The 21,137-nt window shown below is 44.0% G+C and overlaps 1 protein-coding gene across 2 annotated transcripts in view; it reads left to right on the forward strand.

The window, feature by feature from the left end:
• Window positions 1-1,495: 1,495 nt before the first annotated feature.
• GASK1B (golgi associated kinase 1B) overlaps window positions 1,496-21,137 on the forward strand; it is a 76,451-nt gene continuing 56,809 nt past the window's right edge. Inside the window, exons 1-3 of one of the 2 annotated variants that reach the window (XM_019977564.2) lie at window positions 1,496-1,512; window positions 6,472-6,530; window positions 7,737-8,880. In XM_019977564.2, the coding sequence (XP_019833123.2) occupies window positions 7,971-8,880 (910 nt within the window). In that variant the 5' untranslated portion in view covers window positions 1,496-1,512; window positions 6,472-6,530; window positions 7,737-7,970. Of the gene's footprint in view, window positions 1,513-6,471; window positions 6,531-6,802; window positions 7,030-7,736; window positions 8,881-21,137 lie in introns of those variants that run through there. The other variant, XM_019977563.2, reaches the window with a different exon arrangement.

The raw sequence follows: 21,137 nt of genomic DNA on the forward strand, positions 1-21,137 counted from the left end.
CTGCCTGCAATGCAGGAGACCAGGGTCCGATCCCTGGGTCAGGAAGTTCCCCTGGAGAAGGGAATGGCTATATACTTCAGTATTCCTGTCTAGAAAATCTCATGGACAGAGGAGCCTGGTGGGCTACAGTCCATGGGGTTGCAAACAGTCGGACATGACTGAGTGATTAATACACAGAACTAATTTGGATCACTTTTGAAGGAACCACCAATTTCTTGGTACCAATTAAACCCATCTATAAAAAAATTTCAAAGCTTATCAGGCTAAGGGTGTTTCAGCAACAGGCCTGGCCAGCTTGTTGCTGCCCAGGCCTGATGTTAAGATCGGTGATAAGGGTGCTAGCAAATTCCCCACGACGAGTAGGACAGGAGTCGGGCCCAAGAACTGAGGCTAAAGCCAGGATTATAGCTCTAGAAGAGCTGCGGATCTTAGAGATCAGGAGGGCAGCAGGCAAAGGGCAGGACTCAGTGGACAGATCTGGTCAGCACAAATGGATTTCACAGAGGAAGCAGTGAGCGAGATCTTAGTTCCCTGCCCAGGAATTGAACCTGCATAGTCTGGATGAAAACCAGAAATCCTAGCCATCAGAACAGCAAGGGCTAGAGGCTAGAAGCTATTTTTCCCTGGATCTTTGCTCTCATTGAAAAATGCATGTCTCGCAAAGGCAAAACTGTAAATGCAGGTACAAAGTTTATTATTACTGACACAGCACCACAAATGAGGAAGCACACAGAAAAACAGTTTTAGTTAAGACAGAACTAAGGTAGAGATCAGAGAAGGCAATGGCACCCCAGTCCAGTACTCTTGCCTGGAAAATCCCATGGACAGAGGAGCCTGGAAGGCTGCAGTCCATGGGGTCGCTGAGGGTCAGACACAACTGAGCGACTTCACTTTCACTTTTCACTTTCATGCATTGGAGAAGGAAATGGCAACCCACTCCAGTGTTCTTGCCTAGAGAATCCCAGGGATGGGGAAGCCTGGTGGGCTGCCATCTATGGGGTCACACAGAGTCGGACACGACTGAAGTGACTTAGCAATAGCAATAGCAAGGTAGAGATGCAGGAAGAGAAAGGGTGTGGGCGTCCCCTCCTAGTAGGAGGCAGTTAAGTCCTTTTTATATAGGGCGGTTCTTTCGGGTCTTTGTTTACCTTTAGCCAATTATCTGTTTTTGTTTTTTTTTTTCCCCCACACCTGACCTGCTCTATGATCCTCCCCAACATTTTTTCCAAGATAGATTCCAGCCCAGAGGCCTATGGGATATTAGCATCACCTATTATGGGGTGGTGCCCCCTCCTTTTTGACCCCCAAGGAGACTTTCTGCGCATGTGCAGTGTCTCCCTTGCTCCAAGGATGGGAAATATGTGACCTCTTGATCCTTGACTCAAACAAGATTTAGCCCCTCTCTATTCCTGCCGTGATTATTACCTTAAGGTATCCACAGGAAGCAAAGCCTGGCTATTTATCTTGTTTCAGGTGTCATGGCCATTTCGGAGAGCAAACAGGAAGCTGGTTGTAAGTATCTTAACCTGGAGCCCACTTATCCCGTTTCAGGAAATTCAAACAGGTTGTAAGTGTCTGGCCCGAAGTCCATCTTTTTCTTGCCCCAAGAAATGTAAACAGGAGGCCAGTTGTAAATATCTAGCCTGGGGCCCATCTTTCTCCTGCCTCAGACCAGAAACAAGTATCCATCTGTGGGTCTGTACCTTATGTACCAAGTCTGGGTCAAGCACAGCAAGAAGTTTACCGCTAAGCTTTTCAGTGACGGGGGCCCTTAGGGATCCGTCTGGTGGGTGAGCTTGCGCCCACGTCAGCAGCAAATAGCATACTTGACAGATGTGCGGAAAGGAGAGCCCTCCTCACCATCTGCTCTGGTCCTGGACTTCTCTCAGGTAAAGGACAAACAGTCTTTCCACACGTGTATCTTTTCCTGGGAAGCCTTGAAAGATTTAAAGATTATTTCATGGCCAGTGAAACCTAAGATGTTCCACTTGACTGTAGATAAGTTTAAATTTGTTTCTGAAACTAGGCATTTAACTTTTAGAAGCCTGATTTATAACCTTTCACACTAGACTTTTTCAAACTGTGAATTTCTGGGCTCTTTCTCACAGAAATTAAGGGGAATCTCTGGGGAGCTGGATGGAATATAGGTATCTTTTTTTTTTTTTTTTCAAATTTTCAGTGATTTCATTGTTCTTTAACTTTTTATTTAATTTTGAAATAATGAATACATCGGGCTTCCCTGGTGGCTCAGCTGGCAAAGAATCCGCCTGCAATGCAGTTCGATCCCTTAGTCGGGAAGATCCCCTGGAGAAGGGAAAGGCTACCCACTCCAGTGTTCTGGCCTGGAGAATTCCAGCTACTGCATAGTCCATGGGGTCACAATGAGTCAGACACAGTTGAGCAACTTTCATTTCATTTCACTTCACTTCAATGAATTCATCATTGTAAACCACAAATTCTTCACTGTAATTAAAAAAGATGTAAAAAAGTATTACTCTCTTACTCATTTTCTATATAAGGGTATAGTGTCTATGATCATGATATAAAGAATATAAATGAGTATTTGTTTACCCACCATCTTTTTCAGTTTTATTAAAGGATAAGATATGTATGGAAATACACAAATAGTAAATGGATAGCCAAGAAGCTATCCCCAAATGAATACCACCTAGGTGAAGAAATGGAGAAGGCAATGGCATCCCACTCCAGTACTCTTGCCTGGAAAATCCTATGGATGGAGGAGCCTGGTAGGCTGCAGTCCTTGGGGTCACTAAGAGTCAGACACGACTGAGCGACTTCACTTTCACTTTTCACTTTCATGCATTGGAGAAGGAAATGACAACCCACTCCAGTATTCTCGCCTGGAGAATCCCAGGGACGGGGGAGCCTAGTGGGCTGCCGTCTATGGGGTCGAACAGAGTTGGACACGACTGAAGCAACTTAGCAGCAGCAGGTGAAGAGATAGAATATTAGGGAATTCCATGGAGATCCAGTAGTTAGGACTCAGCTCTTTAACTGCAGGGACCCAGGTTCAATCCCTGGTCAGGGAACCAAAATCCTACAAGCTGTGTGGCACAGGCCAAAAAAAAAAAAAAAAAAAAGAGTGTACAATATGAGTTAAAAGAAAAAAAAGAAGTGGAACATTAGCACATACCACAGTGCCTGCGCACATTACTTCTCCATAAATGTATAAAAAAATTAGTGGGTTATTTTAATGGGCCACACCATTGTCTCATTGTCTACTTTTCCACTTTGCTCTCCTGATAGGTTTATTTTTCAATGGAGAGAGAATGTTAGGTGTGAGGATTATCCTATCAGTCTCTCTGAGCTAATAATATTCATAGCAATGCAAATATTTTGAGTGTTCTATGTGTCTTTATGTGGCATATGTGGATATTAGAGCATGGCAGCAAATTTTCAAACCATGACTCATTCAAGGAATTCAGCCTTATTTTTCTAAAAGTAAATGAAACTACTCTTTGGAGCCCATGATACCTGATGGGAAAAAATACCTTTGTGTTCAGTTTCAATTTTAACCTTGAACAGAAGGTGGGAATGGTTACACATTTCAATGTGGGTTCACCAGGCCTGGGAATGCAGCTGCTGCCCTGGGGAGCCTGAGGTCTCTGGGGCAGAGGATGTGGCTCTGTCTGTTGGACCACTTGTGAGCAATACACACAGGCCCAAAAGAGAAAGTCAGCCTGCCGGTCATCTTAGGTGCTGCCCAAGAGGACAGCCTGAAGAGACAAGGAGCTCTCCGCGGAACAGTAGGCTGTCAGATTCCAAAGGGCTGAGCAGACATCAACAGCCAGCCAGAGAGGCCATGATCTTCAAAGGCGGGGCACCACCCCCTCCCCGGTCAAGGGTCAGCTTTAAGCACCTGCCCCGTCCAGAGAGCCAGCATGCCAATTTATCGCGTCAGAGGAAAGCAAGGCCGTTTCTGCTGTTAGCTTTGCCTCCCCATCACCCTTCACCTCTGGGACAGCCAGAGCCACTCACGGCAGAGTGAGTGGGCGGGAGATCAGGTACAGGAGGGGCTAGACAGAGAAAACAACCCCCTGTGGATTTCCTTTCTCCTTTTTCTATAGATTTTGGCCACACTTTCTGAGGAATAGCAAGCTTCCAGAGAGGGGAAATGCTGTAAACATAAATGTGAACATCTTGACTATTACATAGAATCTAACTTTTGATTAGTTTATGTGTATATCTGTGACTAAAATAGAGACATTAAAAATATAATCTAAGTCTGACTATAGAAGTTATGTCTGAATTTTTATGCAAAGGAGTTGAAAAGCGCTATACTAGTCCACAGAGCAGGTTTGAATAGGCAGTGGGAAGAATGATTCAAATTGCTTTCTGGGGCTTCTCTGGTGGCTCAGTGGTAAATAATCTGCCTGCCAACGCAGGGGACGCAGGTTCAATCCCTGATCTGGGAAGATTCCACATACTGTGGGGCAACTTAGCCTGCTTGCAGCAACTACTGAAGCTTGTGTACCTAAAGCCTGTGCTGCACAGCAAGAGAAGCCACTGCAACGAGAAGCCCATGGACTGCAACGAAGAGTAGCCCCTGCTCTCTGCAACTAGAGAAAAGCCCCTGCAGAAACAAAGACCCGATGCAGCCTAAAACTAAAACAAACAAACAACAAAAAAAGTTTTCTGATTCTTACTGCTGAGCATTGCTTATCCAGTGTATTTTTAATATCAGCATGTTAGCTACAACCATGGTTCTATGAGCTGGTTCCTAACTCTACCAGAGATCTTTGCTTTGGGGCAATGGTGACTCCCTGTCAGGAGGCCAAGGCTGGGAAGGGCCTCTGAGATGATCAGTGAGGTGTCAGGGACAAAAATGTGGGGAGAAGAGGGACAGTCAACCAAGTTCACTAACTCAGACAATTCATTTCTACTTCCTATACATTTATCCACTAAAAAAACAAGTTTTGGGAACAGTGGAGCTTTCCCCTTAGTATATCCTGGCCTTTGCCAAACACTAACTTTTATTTTTGAAGAGTTCGGGTCAGTTATTCTTCTAAATACAAGAAAATAACAAGATAATTTTACAAACCAGCTTTGTTATAGCTTTCTTTCAAGAAGTTAATATTTATTATCTAGAAAGTAATTCTGTGCTCATGGAGGTATGCTTTAAAGAGTATTGCTCCCATATAATCCAGCAATCTCACTCCTGGGCACATATCTGGAGAAAAACATGGTTTGAAAGACTACGTGCAGCCTAGTGTTCACTGTATGGCTGTTTACAATATCCAGGACATGGAAGCAACTTAAATGTCCATCAGCAGAGGAATAGATAAAGATGATGAGGTATATATATGTGGTGGACTATTATCAGCCATTAAAAAGAATGAGATAATGCCATTTGCAGGAATATAAATGGACCTAGAGATTATCATACTGAGTGAAGTAAATCAGAGAAAGATAGATATCATATGATATTGCTTATATGCAGAATCTAAAAAGGATACAAATGAACTTATTTATGAAACAGAAACAGACTCACCGATTTAGAGAATAAATTTATGATAACCAGTAGGGGACAGGTAGGGAGGAGGGCTAGAATGGGAGATTGGGATTGGCGTGCACACACTGCTATATATAAAGTAGATAACCAACAGGGACCTCCTGTATAGTACAGGGAACTCTACTCGATACTCTGTAATAACCTAAATGGGAAAAGAATCTGAATAAGAATAGACGCATATATATGTATAACTAAATCACTATGTTGTACACCTGAAAATAACATAACATCATCAATCAACTATACCCCAATACAAATTTTAAAAAGAGTATTGAAGTACAATGGAAATCAATTTGATGCTTAAATTCTAATTAAGCTTAGACAGAATCTACAGGTATTTCTAGGCCTCTGTCAGTACTGGAATTGTCCTGTCTCGTTCCTCCACATGGCAGAACTTTTAAAGAGGAAGAAAGATCTGAGTTTGAGTGCTAAAGGAACAGTTCTATTATGATTTTCGGTATTTCATTACTTGGAAGTTAACTCTTTCCTTCTATATATATTCTAATGCCTTGATCTTTTTTGCATTGTCAAATGTAGTCTTTTTAGGATTACAGACAATACTCTAATTTCTCCAACCCCCATATCACAACCTTCTTTTCCGGGGCGGGGAGTCATTCCCTATCTGCTTCCAGTGTGCCTGCCTGTTTGCCTTCTAGATTCTATTTGCTGTAGAAGCAAAAACGGTACATCTAAGTGAGACCCAGAGGTCATCAACCCTTGCCTCTGTGCCGGGACACACAAATCACCTAAACCAATCACTAACCTGTTTTTTAAATACCTCCAATCAGAGAGAATCCGCAACTTTCTTTTTGTGATCTGTTGTACTGTGCAACAGCACACTGTAAACGTCTCTTCCTACCCATGTGTACTCCTATTTGCCTGTTCTATTTTAACCTTCATTTGCCTTAACCCTTTCTTACCTTTTTATGAATTTCTAGGCCACTTCTCAGAAGAGGTGGGAGATCAATGTGACTCTGGCCACAGCCAGGATGAAAAGGTGAGTCCCTGGGAACTCCGATGCTCTAATCCCAGGCCTCTGGGGTTATGGCATTCATCTCAGGAGGCCTTTATTCTACTGCTGCTAAGCAAACCCTCTCAAATGCCTTTGAATTCCAAGAGTCTGTTTCTAAACAGGACACTAGAGGGCTCCCGGGGGTTAAAAATAAGTGGAGAAATATTTGAATGAAAACTGCTTCTGGACGGCATTTGTTTTTTTCAGAATTTAAAATTAAAGTTCATTTTTTTTAATATGAAAAAAAAAAAAAAAAAACCCTCACGTCTTCAAATTGGGTTGTCAGCAGCCAGTTAACAAGTATCCGTTTTGCTTTGCGATCAGTAGTTTTAAAGGGAACTTTTAAAGCTGAGCTGAAATATTTGAAATGTGGAACACTCTTGACCATGAAATATGTTCTACTTACATGCCTCAGCCTTTAAAAGTTCTTTGCATTAGAGTCAGAGATTACATTCTTCCTGGAGCCAAGCATGGGGCCAGCTGTGTAAGTAACATTGCTTACCAGTTCTTCTTCTTTTTAATAACGTGAAAAAAGACAGCTAGAGAGCTTTGGGTTTTCTTTCAGCTGAATTTGGTGGAAAGAAAAGGAATAAAAAGCAGTTAGATGCGTGTTTTGTGTTTATGTTTGTGTGTGTATGACCGAATAAATGTAATTACTTCCAAGATACGTGAACACGTATGGCTTTATAGTATAATGACTCTTAATGTAAGATAATGAAATGTATTATGAAGAAAAGATTGTACCATCAGATTAAGAGAATATATTTCTGATTTTGAATGTTAATATTTGGAGCTTCTGCCCAGTTAATTAATGCAAGACTTCTAAAAATAAATAGAAGATAGCTATAGATTTTTAAAACCCTTTGTTGCTTTTCTTAAATCACTTTTTAATTTCAAAGAGAAAAAACTGGATTTGTCCAATTTTAATGCTTTTCCTTCAGGATCAAATTAAAAGACTCTAGCTACAAGTTATAAAACAGTCTTGGATTTTGGTAGTTTGTTTTCACTAATTGCAACTGAATATCAAATGTATAGATCTATCTTGTTTGTTTTTTAACTCCATTTAAAAATTCATTTAGTGGTGACAGTAATGAAAGGAAAGGGTCCCGTTTTTTAAAAATTTCCTCTTGTGGAGGAACTGAACGGGAGTTTGAGACTGTGACTCAGTGCACTCTTTCCATTCATTCCCAGGAACTAGTCAGACTTCTCCTTGGGGAGACTAATGGGGGTGTAAAAGGTTTGTTGTGGCCAGTGTCAGAAGCCTTCCCGGCTCCATCACCAACGCCTAACTTCCACCTCGACCCACTGGAGACCACTTAAACACCTGAGCGGAGGCGACAGCTGCGTTCAGAAAACCATGCTTCATGTCAGCAGGCACCAACGGCCGAGTTTAAACTCTGTTCAGCATGTGGACACCGCGGAGAAATGAGCTGCTCGAACAAGCCAGGGCAGCTCATAAACTGGTTCCTCTGCTCCCTGTGCGTCCCGAGGGTGCGGAAACTCTGGAGCAGTCGGCGCCCCAGGACGCGGAGGAACCTCCTGCTGGGCACCGCCTGCGCCATCTACCTGGGCTTCCTGGTCAGTCAGGTGGGGCGCGCCTCTGTCCAGCACGCAAGGCCGGCAGGAAAGGGGCCGCACCGGAGCCGGGCTGCCACCGAGGCCCCCTTCCCTGAGATACCCCTGGATGGCACGCTGGCCCCTCCCGAGTCCCAGGGCAATGGCACCACGCTGCAGCCCAACGTGGTGTACATCACCCTGCGCTCGAAGCGCAGCAAGCCAGCCAACATCCGTGGCACAGTGAAACCGAAGCGCAGGAAAAAGTACGCGGTGGCTTCGAGAGTCCCAGGGCCCGAGGCTTTGGTGGGACCATCCCTTCGGCCTCAGGTAGCTGCAAGGGCAGTGGATTCTGAAGTGCCCGGGCACGTCCCAGGAGGAAACCTGGCCAAGGCTGGGGAGCGACCCTGGAGGTGGATCCAGGGTCCAAGAGCACGAGGTGGGGGCGCAGATGTGCAGCTGCCCCTGGCTGGGGAGAGCAACATCAGGATCTACAGCGAGAGCGCCCCATCGTGGCTGAGCAAAGAAGACATCGGCCAGATGCGCCTGCTGGCCAACGGCGCCGTGGCGGGTCTACAGCCGGCCCAGTCCAGGAGCGGAGCACGCCTGCTGGTGCTGGAGGGGACTACCCGGCCCTCGGTGCCCGCCTGCGGTCCCAGCCCCTGCGGGCTGCTCAAGCAGTCTCTGGACATGAGCGAGGTGTTTGCCTTCCACCTGGACAGGATCCTGGGACTCAACCGGACCCTGCCCTCTGTGAGCAGGAAGTCTGAGTTCATCCAAGGTAACCCTTTCCCAGGCTTCCTTATTTGCAGCTGTCGGGGATTGGGCTTGATTTTCTCTTTGCCTCCCTCTCTTTTTCTAAATGATTTTCTCCACCCACGGTTCCCATTTGGACAGCAGCAGCAGCGTGTCTATCCACGTGGTTGGCATCCTTGATTTTCCCAGCTTTGGGAGGATGCAAGCTGTCCTCCACAGGCAAGAGAAAGCTCCCACTGCGGTAATCTGAGCTCTCTGTGTCCCTGACCTTGCTTCCCAGAGGTTTATTAAACCTAATTAAAGCCAGTGGCAATTTCAGTGACGAGGAGTGGAAGGTGGGGTGGAAGAAAAGAACTTGCAGACAGTCAGGCATATTGTTAAGTAGGATACTACTATGGAAGTAAGTAGAATGCTGTGGATGGGAAGTTTTTAAAAGTAAGGTGGGGGTAGGGGGTGGGTTATCTTTTTTCTGCAGATGGAATCTTTCTAAGAGGCCCAGAGCCAGATCATGTTAGATTCAACACCTTCATTTTTCACAATGGATTTAATTGCTTTCATTTACAAAGCTAATGAGATCAAAAGAGGTAATTTGTTCCATAGATGCACTAATCAGCTGGTGGTTTCTCCAAGTCCATGACTCTGGTTTATGGAACCTGAGTGTCCAGATGCCGTCAGGTGATAAACACTTTGTCAAGTCCCAGGGTGTACAGCCAGCTGCTAAAAAGAACCCTAAAGACATTGTAAGCTCAAAGGCTATTGATTTACTTCATCTCACCATGTGAGTGCGTGCTAGGTCACTTCAGTGAATGCAAAGTCTGACTCTTTGCAACCCCATGGACCCCATGGAGCCCACCAGGCTCCCCTCTCCGTGGGATTCTCCAGGCAAGAATACTGGAATGGGTTGTCATGCCCTCCTCCAGGGGATCTTCCCAATTCAGGGGTCAAACCGGCCTCGATGATGTCTCCTGCATTGGCAGGCGGGTTCTTTACTACTAGAGTCACCTGGGAAGCCCCCTCCTGTCACCGTAAAAGCATTTCAGCCCAGGCCCTGTGGAGTCTGGACTGGAATACATTAAAGCCTTTGGAGTGGTCAAAAGCCAAACTGCATTTTAATGACTTCAGGAGTGTAATTTAGCTTTAGAATGGGTACTTTTTGAACTACCTGTGATTTGCTTAGAAAGACTGGTCATTCCTTACTCATCCTGGTTTATGGCTAAGTGCTTCAGATTCATAGGTGTGTTTCCATGTCTCAAGTTCACAGAGTCTTCACCAGGAGGAAGCCAATGTGAGAAAACTTCTCTAACATTCAATCAAATGTTGGTAAAAGCTCATTTTTAGCGGGTGCTTGCTATTTGCTAAACACTACACAAATTGAGACATACAGTCCATATACACCTCGATTCCTATGTTTCTCACAACAGTGCCAGCAGGTAGGTGCTATTATTAGTTCCACTTAGTAGATGAGAATACTGAGGCTTAGTTAGGCAAAGTAATTGGCCTTGTGTTCATGGCTAAGCTGGGTTTTGAGCACAGGCCCAGCAAACTTCCTGACATCAGCTCTTCGCCTTTGGGCTTAGGTGGCTGTATCACTTCCTCCAGACAGGAGTTCTTGGAGATAAGGGAGATCCAGGAGGGCACAGAGACAGCAGGCACACACTGAGGCTATCCTGGGCCAGCAGCACAGAGGGTTCCCAGGGAAGGCTCTCTTGCCATTCATTTCACGTTGTAAAGGCCTTTCAGAAGAGGTGATGCACACTTGAATGTATCCCGAGGAACCATAGTCTGATCTGTCCTTCTAGATTCCCTGGGAAAATGCTGGATGGAGTTGGGAGAGTGAAGTAGAGTTAGAAGCCTGGGCTCCGGAGCCAGACCGCTTGAGTTTGAATTTACCAGTCATGTGACCCTCCATGAAACAATACCCACCTCATGAGGCTGTTGTTAGTTAATCCATAGAAAACCTTCAGAGTGTGTGTGTGTGTGTTAGTCGCTCAGTTGTGTCCCATTGTTTGCGATCCCATGGATTGTAGTCCACCAGACTCCACAGTCCATGGAATTCTCCAGGCAAGAATACTGGAGTGGGATGCCATCTCCATCTCCAAAACCTTCAGTAAATATTGGCTATGGAGAAGGAAATGGCAACCCACTCCAGTGTTCTTGCCTGGAGAATCCCAGGGATGGTGGAGCCTGGTGGGCTGCAGTCCATGGGGTTGCTGAGGTCGGACACGACTGAGCGACTTCACTTTCACTTTTCACTTTCATGCATTGGAGAAGGAAATGGCAACCCACTCCAGTGTTCTTGCCTGGAGAATCCCAGGGACAGCGGAGCCTGGTGGGCTGCCGTCTATGGGGTTGCACAAAGTTGGACACGACTGAAGTGACTTAGCTTAGCTTATTATTACACTAAGCACATGAGGTACCAATTTCATTGAGTAGCCTCAATGAACTCATATAGCCTCCAAGCCTCATCTATCATCTTTTTTGTTTTAATTGAAGTGTAGTTGATTTACAGTGTTGTAATAGTGTCGGGTGTCCAGCAAAGTGATTCAGTTATACATACACATATATATTCTTTTCAGATTCATTTCCATTATAGTTTATTAAAAGATTTTGAATATACAAAATATACTCTGTGCTATACAGTAGGTCCTTGTTGGTTATCCATTTTCTATATAGTGGTGTGTATCTGTTAATCCCAGACTCTTAATTGATGCCCTGCTCTTTGGTAACCATACATTTGTTCTCTATGTCTGTGAATCTATTTCTGTTTTGTAAGTAAGTTCATTTGTATCATTTTTTTGGTGGTTCCACATCTAAGTGATATCATATATTTGTCTTTCTCTGTCTGATTTATTGTACTTAGTACGATAATCTCTAGGTCCATCCATATTGCTGCAAATGGTATTATTTCAGTCTTTTTTATGGTTAAGGAATATTCCACTGTATATATGTGCCACATCTTTATCCATTCCTCTGTTGATGAACATTTAGATTGCTCCCATGTCTTGGCTTTTATACTGCTGCTATGAACACTGGGGTGCATGTGTCTTTTTGAATTAGTTTTCTCTGGATATATAACATTTCGTTATGTGACAGGACTAGAACTGAAACTGTGGTGTCCTTCTTGCTTAGTGAAACTTCTTGGTGCCAGGATACCTCTAAGGTATCCAGCATCTTTGCAAATGAAGAAGGCAGTTGCATTCAATTTGAAGGAGGCATTTAAAATCCCAGTATAGACTGGTGTTCCCCTCTCCTTTCAGAAGTAAGTGGTTATGGAAAGAAACCAGCAAGGTTGCATTGACATGACTCTCTATGTGATGAATTAAATACCAAAGATCGTATTTCAGGTAATACTAGAAATTTCTTTGTTCTTTCTTTGATTCTTTCTCCTAGAATGTAGTTATTCTAGGAGAGTCATAAAATCAGGCCAATTTCCTCAGGAGGCTAGGACCTAATTTAGATATAGTTATGAGCACTCTGCACAATATGATTCTATTCGTGGAGACATTGTACTGATGTAAAGAATATACATAGATCAGTTCTGGTCATGGTAGGGGAAACACAGTCTTAGGTTCCTGGTACTAGCTCTAGCTTTTTCCTGACTTGTGTCTTTCTCCCTTTGATTTCCACAGATATGTGTATCTTCCCTCTAGGGTGCTCCTAGGCCTCTCTTGGTCCAAGCTTAGCTTTATATGAGCCTCTGCATCTACCTAAAGTGATGATAGATCTCATCTAGGTACCCAGCATCTGCTTCTGGCTCATTCTGTGTCACTGCTTTGTAACTACAATTGCTTGTTGATCATCTCTTCCATCCCACTAGGCTTTAGGTCTGTGAAGGCAGAGATATCTCCCGTCTTGCTCATCACTGTGTTTCTGGATCCCAGTGGAGAGTCTGGCACATAGTAGGTGCTCAGCAAATATTTTTGAATAAATGTAAGAATGCATTTTTGGATTGTTCCACTGACTCTAAACAGTAAATCTATATTTGCTTCAGGCTTTCAAAACTCAGGACAACATTTTTTGTTCTAAATCCAGGCTGGTCTTTCTCCTGCAGTATCTTATAAATAGCTCATTGAAAAGGGTAATGAAAAATGTCCTTGGCAGCCTCTGAATTATGCAAATAATAAGGTTTATGGAGCTTATTCTTGTGAGGACCATCAATATAATATGGTCTGCAACCTCATGTGCCCAGTCACTTAGTTGTATCCAACTCTTTGCAACCCCATGGACTGTAACCCGCCAGGCCCCTCTGTCCATGGCATTTTCCAGGCAAGAATATTGGAGTGGGTTGCCATTTTCTCCTCCAGGGTATCTTCCCAACCCAGAGATTGAACCAATGTCTCCTGCATCTCCTCTTTTGGCAGGCGGAGTCTTTACTACTGAGTCACCTGGGAAGCCCCTCATACCGTAATGTATGTGGCCTCATACCATAATGTACGGTGGCCTCATACCATAATGTATATGACCTCATACCATAATGTACAGTGGCCTCATACCATAATGTACGGTGGCCTCATACCATAATGTACGGTGGCCTCATACCATAATGTATGGTGGCCTCATACCATAATATACGTGGCCTCATACCATAATGTACGGTGGCCTCATACCATAATGTACATGACCTCATACCATAATGTACGGTGGCCTCATACCATAATGTACATGACCTCATACCATAATGTACGGTGGCCTCATACCACTGGGCCACCTGGGAAGCAACCTCATACTGTAATGTAATTTGATCGTGAGTTTTCTGTAACTCAGGTATGTATTTTTCTGATGATCTGGCTTGGTCTGGGAGTAAAGCTTTTAATATCCGGGAGAGTGGTTAGGGAGACAGTCCTATAAGTAATCTGCTCTAAGTGTTGTTTTCTTCTCTGACTTTTGATGAATGTTTGTGAAAATGAATTTATGCTTGGTAACAAGAACATGGCTAGTGTATCTTGTGTGATGAATGCAGATATTTTGCTTATCTCAGTTAATCTTTCAAAGAAACCTATGCAGGAGACACTTTCAATTTTGAGAAGAAAGAAAGATAAGAAGAAAGCAGCTCAAGGTCATACAATGAGTTTATTTTCCAGGAAGAATTCAAGCACTTGTCTTGTAACTTCCTGTTTATCATCTGCTTTCCTCACCAAATCATTTCAGGGGCCTTAATTAAGTGTGTCTTCTTTCCACATCACCACAACCTATTCATGTACTCGTTAGTCAGTTATCTAGCACGACTAGATGCTGATGACTTGCATGCTGATGCCCAAATATGGGCTATTTCATTTCTTAAGGAGACAGCACTGTAACCATAGCAAGCATAACACTGAGTGTCACTACGTACCAGGCACAGTCGTACGTACCGTGTGCGTATTATCTCATTATTTATGACAGGTACTCTATGAGACATTGTGTGGATGTGGAAGGAGAGGCCTAGCGTAGTTAAATACCTTTTCTCAAAGTCATATAAATTACCCTGATGTAAAAAGGGTCCATAAGATGCAAAGGGAGATGTAAAAGAGCATCAGAGGCTGTGATTGAATGATGGGCCTGTCGCAGCCCCTCAGATGAAGCTTTTTGCCCATTCAGTCCGAAGACAAAAGGTCCCACTGATAAAGCTCCAGGCATTTCTTTATTTGTCTGTTTGTAAAACTGACAGAAGTGATCCTGTCATCCCAGAGCCACTAGCTAAGGTTCATCTGGGGCAGGTTCTTGGTTATACAACTTGATGAATTCTAGATGTCTCTCCTTGAATCCCAAAATAGATGTATGTGAAATTAGCAGGTATACTGGCCCTGAATGGTGTACTGAACTATTTTCTGACAGGTGTCACTCCAAATATATCCTAGAAAATAAGAAGGGTGTACTTGGGGAAGCGTAAGGTTGTAATTAGGTAGGGATGGTTCAGGAGGGGACCATCCTACAAAGTCTAGCCATGATCACTGGGCCAGAGTCCCATCCTATGATACCTGTGCGGGAAATACAAAACTGAATTGAAAGATAGCATCAAAAGCTTTGAAAAAAAAATCCATGTTTGCAATAATGAAATATTTTTTTAGTTGTGAGTCTATAAGGAATCTAGTGTTATGTATCACAGAACATCTATACTGCATTTGATATCATTTATCTGTTGCATTACTTAACAATTCCACACAGCAGAGAATCCTGAGACTTGGTAAGGGTATATAGCTAGTGAGCAGTGGAAGTGGAATTTGAACCCAGATCTGTCTGATACTAGTCTCCCATGTTGCTTTCTTACCCACAATACCGCTCAAACATAACTTGATATAATCGTGAGATAGTGACAGTAATGTGCAAATTTTAACCTGGTGATTTCTAATTTACCATTATGCCAACCTGTCTATTTAACCTATTTTTTCAACTCAACCATTTAATATAGATACTAATTTTCACTCAAGGGAAGTATGAGCATACTACTTTAAACACGGCTACAAGGCTTATTGTTGTTTAAATACAAGCCAATGCCTCCCAGGTCTTCTTGTGACTAAACACATTAGTATGTTTTCTGCCAAACTGACCTTGGGAAAGTCATCAATCATGACAGAGGTCACCAGATACTGTGTGGTGTTGATACATTTAGATAAGTTTTTAATAAAATATTTCAAATATGTATCTAAGGCAAGACAAAGCAGATTATGTCCACGTAAAGAGCAGAGGAACCCAGCAGCCCCTGTGGTCCTCCACTTAGCAGCTTGGCCAACCTTTGTGGCAGTCTGCCCAGCTACGCAAATGAATCCCAAGGGCTACCATTTTGGTAGCATTTAAGCATCCTACTATTTTTCATGCCTAGCATGGAAGATGCATTATGTTTGCTTTATTTTTAGGATGCTGCTTTACTGCCACAGAGATGTCAGACTGAATTAAGGTAGTTCCAGGAATTGCGTGTGTCAAGGCTGCTTGGATGACAAACTGCAAGCACCCCACCAACTTCCATTTAAATTCATTGTAAATCCCAAGTTGCTCACTGTTCTCCGCCTTGTACCACCTCGTCTTATCATAAAGCAGGAGAAATATGCTGTGTATTTTCCACTGTCCTCTCGAGTCCATGTGAGCAGTGCTATGAGTTGCTGGCTGACAGTGCGACTGCCAGGGCAGGGAGATCGCAGCTGCACAATTCATGTTGTCTCAAGCTCTCAGGTAAGGACAGAGGTGTTTTTCAGGGAGTTATAAGAATCACCCAGATGCCCATACAACTTGGAAACACCCTGACTTCAAAATCCTAGACATCTTGGCCACAGGGTGCAAACTTTCTTAAAATATTAACTCAAGAGTATAGGAATCATGTCTTATTTTTGAGGAGCTGGAAGGAAAACATGTTGTGTTCTTTATCAGAAAAGCCTTAAGGGTTTTATTTCTTTAGCAATCAAATTGAGTTGGTCGGCTTCACACACAGGTTTACTGAGCATGGGCTCCAAGCAGCGCTTAGCTCTGCTATTTTCTTGTTTGCTCACTACATACTTTCATTGGCCAAGTAGGGGAACCTGGGAGCCTTCTCTGCTGTTCCTCTGGAAGGTGCCCCTGGATCTCCCACGAAGCTGGCATAGAAGGGTCAGTGGCTAATAGTTGCCACAGTCCTCACAGCCTGAAAATGGCATGTTCCTCAGTTCCATGCAGTCTGTTTCCTTCTCCAGCATCACATTATCCTTTTTTCTTTTAAGAAATATTTATTGAGCACCTGCTATGTGCCAGCCATTCTTCACTGGGGGCTATATCAGTGGGCAGAGCAGTCAAGAACCCCTGTCCCCTTGGAGCTTCCAGGGTTGGATCACGTGACAGCTCATAGCCTGGAGGGGTTCCTTATATGACCCCTGCTCAAGATTCAGTCAGCTTGAGCCTGAGCCCACGGTCATGACCTTTCTATTGGGACTGAATCTGTTGCTGTCTCTAGGTGGGTTAAGGACTACATAGGTGCTGACCTCAGTTAATGGGCAAATATTGACATTTCAGTTGTTTGGTTGTAATTTGTAGCATGTACTTTCTATTTGTGACTCTAAACATGAGGAAGAAGCTGTAGAGTTTTAAATTCAAATAGCCTTGCAATTCACAGAGTGGACTGGCATTTCTGTTTGCTAGGGCTGATACCACAAAATACCACAGACTGGATGGCTTAAACCTTTATTTCTCACAGTTCTGGAGGTTGGAAGTTCTAGGTCAAGGTGTCGTCTGGTTTGGTTTCTTTGAGGCCTCTTCCTTGGCTTGTAGACAGCCACCTTCTCACTGCGTCCTCCTATGAGCTTAACTGTGTGATCCTGGGCCCATTGCATTACCTCACTGGGTCCAAATCTCTTTTTCTTTTTTTAGAAAAAATTAAAATTTTTCAAAAAAGTTTTTTTAGGATTCTTTTTTTATGTGCACAGGTTTTATTGCTTCTGTTTTATGTTTTGGTTTTTTGGCCAAGAGGCATGTGGGTCTTAGCTCCCTGAGCAGGGATTGAACCTGCATCCCCTGCATTGGAAGGAGAGGCCTTAACCACTGGACCATCAGTGAAAGTGAAAGTCGCTCAGTCGTGTCCGACTCTTTGTGACGCCATGGACTATAGTCCATGGAATTCTCCAAGCAGGCCAGAATACTGGAGTGGGTAGCCTTTCCCTTCTCCAGAGGATCTTCCCAACTCAGGAATCGAACATTTCTCCCGCATTTCAGGCGAAATGTTTACCAGCTGAACCCCTAGGGAAGTCCCCAGATCTCTTCTTCTAAGGACATGAGTCATACTGCATTGCTGCTGCTGCTGCTGCTAAGTCGCTTCAGTCGTGTCCGACTCGGTGTGACCCCATAGACGGCAGCCCACCAGGCTCCCCGGTCCCTGGGATTCTCCAGGCAAGAACACTGGAGTGGGTTGCCATTTCCTTCTCCAATGCATGAAAGTGAAAAGTGAAAGTGAAGTCACTCTGTCGTGTCCGACTCATAGGGACTCCATGGACTGCAGCCCACCAGGCTCCGTCCATGGGATTTTCCAGGCAAGAGTACTGCATTAGGACCACTCTTAATTGCCTCTTTCTCCAAATGCAGTCACCTTCTGAGGTGCTGGGGTTGGGACTTCAGCATGTGAATTTTGGAGGAACACAGTTCAGCTCATAACGACTGGCAGTCTAGACTCCCTGAATTTGAAGCCGTGTTCTACCACCTGAGAATTGTGTGGTCTAGGAGAAATGACTTAATCTTTTTCTGCCTTATTTTTTCAAGAGTATCAAGATATTGGTAATGGTACTAACCTCATCGAGGTGTGAGCATTGAGTGAGCTGATGTGTATAAAATATATATAACAGCGCCACCCCTCTCAAAAGGACACTCAGTGATTGCTACCTGTTATTTTCATTTGGTTTCTAAGCTAATTCAGCTCTTCGTAATAATGTCTCCTTAGATTTTCTTAGTTTGTTTCTCTAAATTGATGTTTATGTGAACTAAATAAACAGGCACTTCATGTTGTCATTTAATGAAGGTGCTTGGGGTGGATGGTGGATGATCCCAGTCTTTCCTGTTTATGGAGTGCAAGGCACTTTACGTTCATGTCACCAAATTGTATGGCAGCCACACACACCAGTTAGTCTTGAACAGGTTTCCTGTGGGGAAAACGAGGCTCAGAGAGTAAACGTGTCCTCCAAAGGCTGGCAGGTCGTGTGCAGTGGGGCTGGGACCCAGCCTCATCCTCATCACTGTATGAGCCTTCGCCATTACCCTCTCGCCTTAATGGATTCTCAGCGGGTGGGGCTGGGCCTTCCCAGGTAATCAGCGTCCACATCAGAACCTGCTACCTCCATGGCCTTTTGGTATAATTCCCGAATGGAGACAGGATGCCTTAACTGTCCCCTTCTCAAGACACTGATTTTGGGTCCCAAGGAGTGAGGCAATGCATCTGCACCACTCCTGTGTTTATCATTCCCAGTCTCAGAGAATTATGGAGATGTGGGGCTGGATGGTAGAATGAGGGCCTGGAACCCCTTGACGCCCCCACTTCTACTTCTCAGGGCCTCTAATTCTTTTTGATCCATTTATACTGTTGTTGTTCAGTTGCTCAGTCATGTCCAATTCTTTGTGACCCCATGGATTGCAGCACACCAAGCTTCCCTGTCCTGCACCATCTCCCAGAGTTGGTCAAACTCATGTCTGTTGAGTTGGTAATGCCATCCAACCATCTCATCCTCTGTCCATCCCTTCTCCTCCCGCCCTCAATCTTTCCCAGCATCAGGGTTTTTCCAGTGAGTCAGCTCTTCACATCAGGTGGCCAAAAGTATTGGAGCTTCAGCATCAGCATCAGTCCTTCCAATGAATATTCAGGACTGATTTCCTTTAAGATTAACTGGTTTGATCTCCTTGCAGTCCAAGGGACTCTCAAGAGTCTTCTCCAACACCACAGTTCAAAAGCATCAGTTCTTCAGCACTAAGCTTTCTTTATGGTCTGACTCTCACATCCATACATGACTACTAGAAAAACCAAAGCTTTGACTATACAGACTTTGGTGGCAAAGTAATGTCTCTGCTTCTTAATACGCTGTCTAGGTGTGTCATAGCTTTTCTTCCAAGGAGCAAGCATCTTTTAATTTCATGGCTGCAGTCACCATCTGCAGTGATTTGGAGTCCAAGAAAATAAAGTCTCTCACTGTTTCATTGTTTCCCCGTCTATTTGCCATGAAGTGATGGGACCGATGCCATAATCTTTGTTTTTAATGTTGAATTTTAAGCCAGCTTTTTCACTCTTCTCTTCCACCTTCAAGAGGCTCTTTAGTTCCTCTTCACTTTCTGAGTACAGTGAAATCACCACTTACTAGGAGGTCACATCAACCAAGTGTTTATTCAGGGGCCATGGACTATTGCTTAGAACCTACAGTCTAGAGATGGAAAGTGGGGGATTCTGAAAAATTCACTCATTTATTCATCAGCATATTTGAATACTTGGTCTAGACATTATGTCAGGAGCTGGAGAACCAAAGATGATTGGTGATGAGTCCCTGTTCTCAAGAGCTCCCAGCTTGGAAGGCGGGAGGTGGCTAAGCAAACCTATCCTACAAGAGTGGTCAGGTAAAGACCTCAATGGAGATATTTTTGGAGAACCCCGCAGGCACAGAGAGGGATGTGTATTTAGGGAGATAGTTAGGGGTATTGAAAAAAGATGTAGAAGCAGTAATGTCAGACTGTGGATGAAGTGAGAGATGGGTGGGTGTAGAAATATGGAGAGAGCATGTGCCTGGAAAACAGTTCTGGGAAAAGGAGATTAGCGGTTGGAGGGGGAGAATGGAGAATGATTGGGTTTGTGTCATGGAAAGACATGGACTTTATCCCACAGACCATGGAGAATCATTGACAAGTCTGAAGAAGAAGGGTGATGTGATGGGCTTTGGACTGCAGGAAGCTTACTCCAGTCAAGAGTTCATGGCTTCTTCATCTACATTAGCAAACACTAAATGGCCCAGGACTGCATCACCCAGATGTGATGAACACTTTATTGGCAAAATGTGATTTTTTGTGTCTGTGGAACCTGGCAGTGATCCCATCCTCACGATCCTCTGAAGCTGAGGTCGGTTCCTGTTTTTCAAAGTGGAATATTGAGGCAGGAAGAGTCTGGAAGTTTCTATTTTCATAGCGGAAGTCTTGGGCAGACCTCGAAAGCAGAAGTTCCTGTCCATGAGTCAAAGCTTCGGAACAAAGAAGGACACTTTTTAAAGTGGAACTGATGGTTTGGATTGTTTGAGTCGTCTGTGGTGGAGGAAGTCACAAGTGCTTCACGCTTAGCTAATGCTTGAGGAAATGTGGAGATTATTTAAACTCAGTTCAATCTCAAGAAAACTAGTGAAACAGAAAAGTAACTAAATGCATTTATTTTTTTGTTGCAAGAACTAAATCACCCAGAAATCAGATTCCTAAAACAAGACCTTGTATTCAGGGCTCGATTGTCTGCACAGATTCTTAACATACAAAATATATGGAATTCTGCCTCTCTGTTGCTTTCCCCTTTTAAAATCATAAAAACCTAATATAAATTGGTTCTTCCTAATATGTGACAGTGCTGTATTTCAGTGTCTGTCTTGACCTCTCACCACCCTGCCAGACAGGTTTGGAAGATGGTCTTTTTACCTCTTGGGGTGCTCAGTGCCTCAGTCAGGGTGGCTGGAGGACTGGGCTCCAGTCTTGTGGAGACCAGAGATACTGTCAAGAGTAGGACCCTGGGACTTACCTGGTGGTCCTGTGGCTAAGACTGCATTCTCAATGTAGGGGACCCAGGTTCTATCCCTGGTCAGGGAACTGGATCCCATATGCCACAATTAACGATCCTGAATG

Source organism: Bos indicus, chromosome 17, assembly GCF_029378745.1.
Source record: "Bos indicus isolate NIAB-ARS_2022 breed Sahiwal x Tharparkar chromosome 17, NIAB-ARS_B.indTharparkar_mat_pri_1.0, whole genome shotgun sequence".
Classification (NCBI taxonomy): Eukaryota; Metazoa; Chordata; class Mammalia; order Artiodactyla; family Bovidae; genus Bos; species Bos indicus.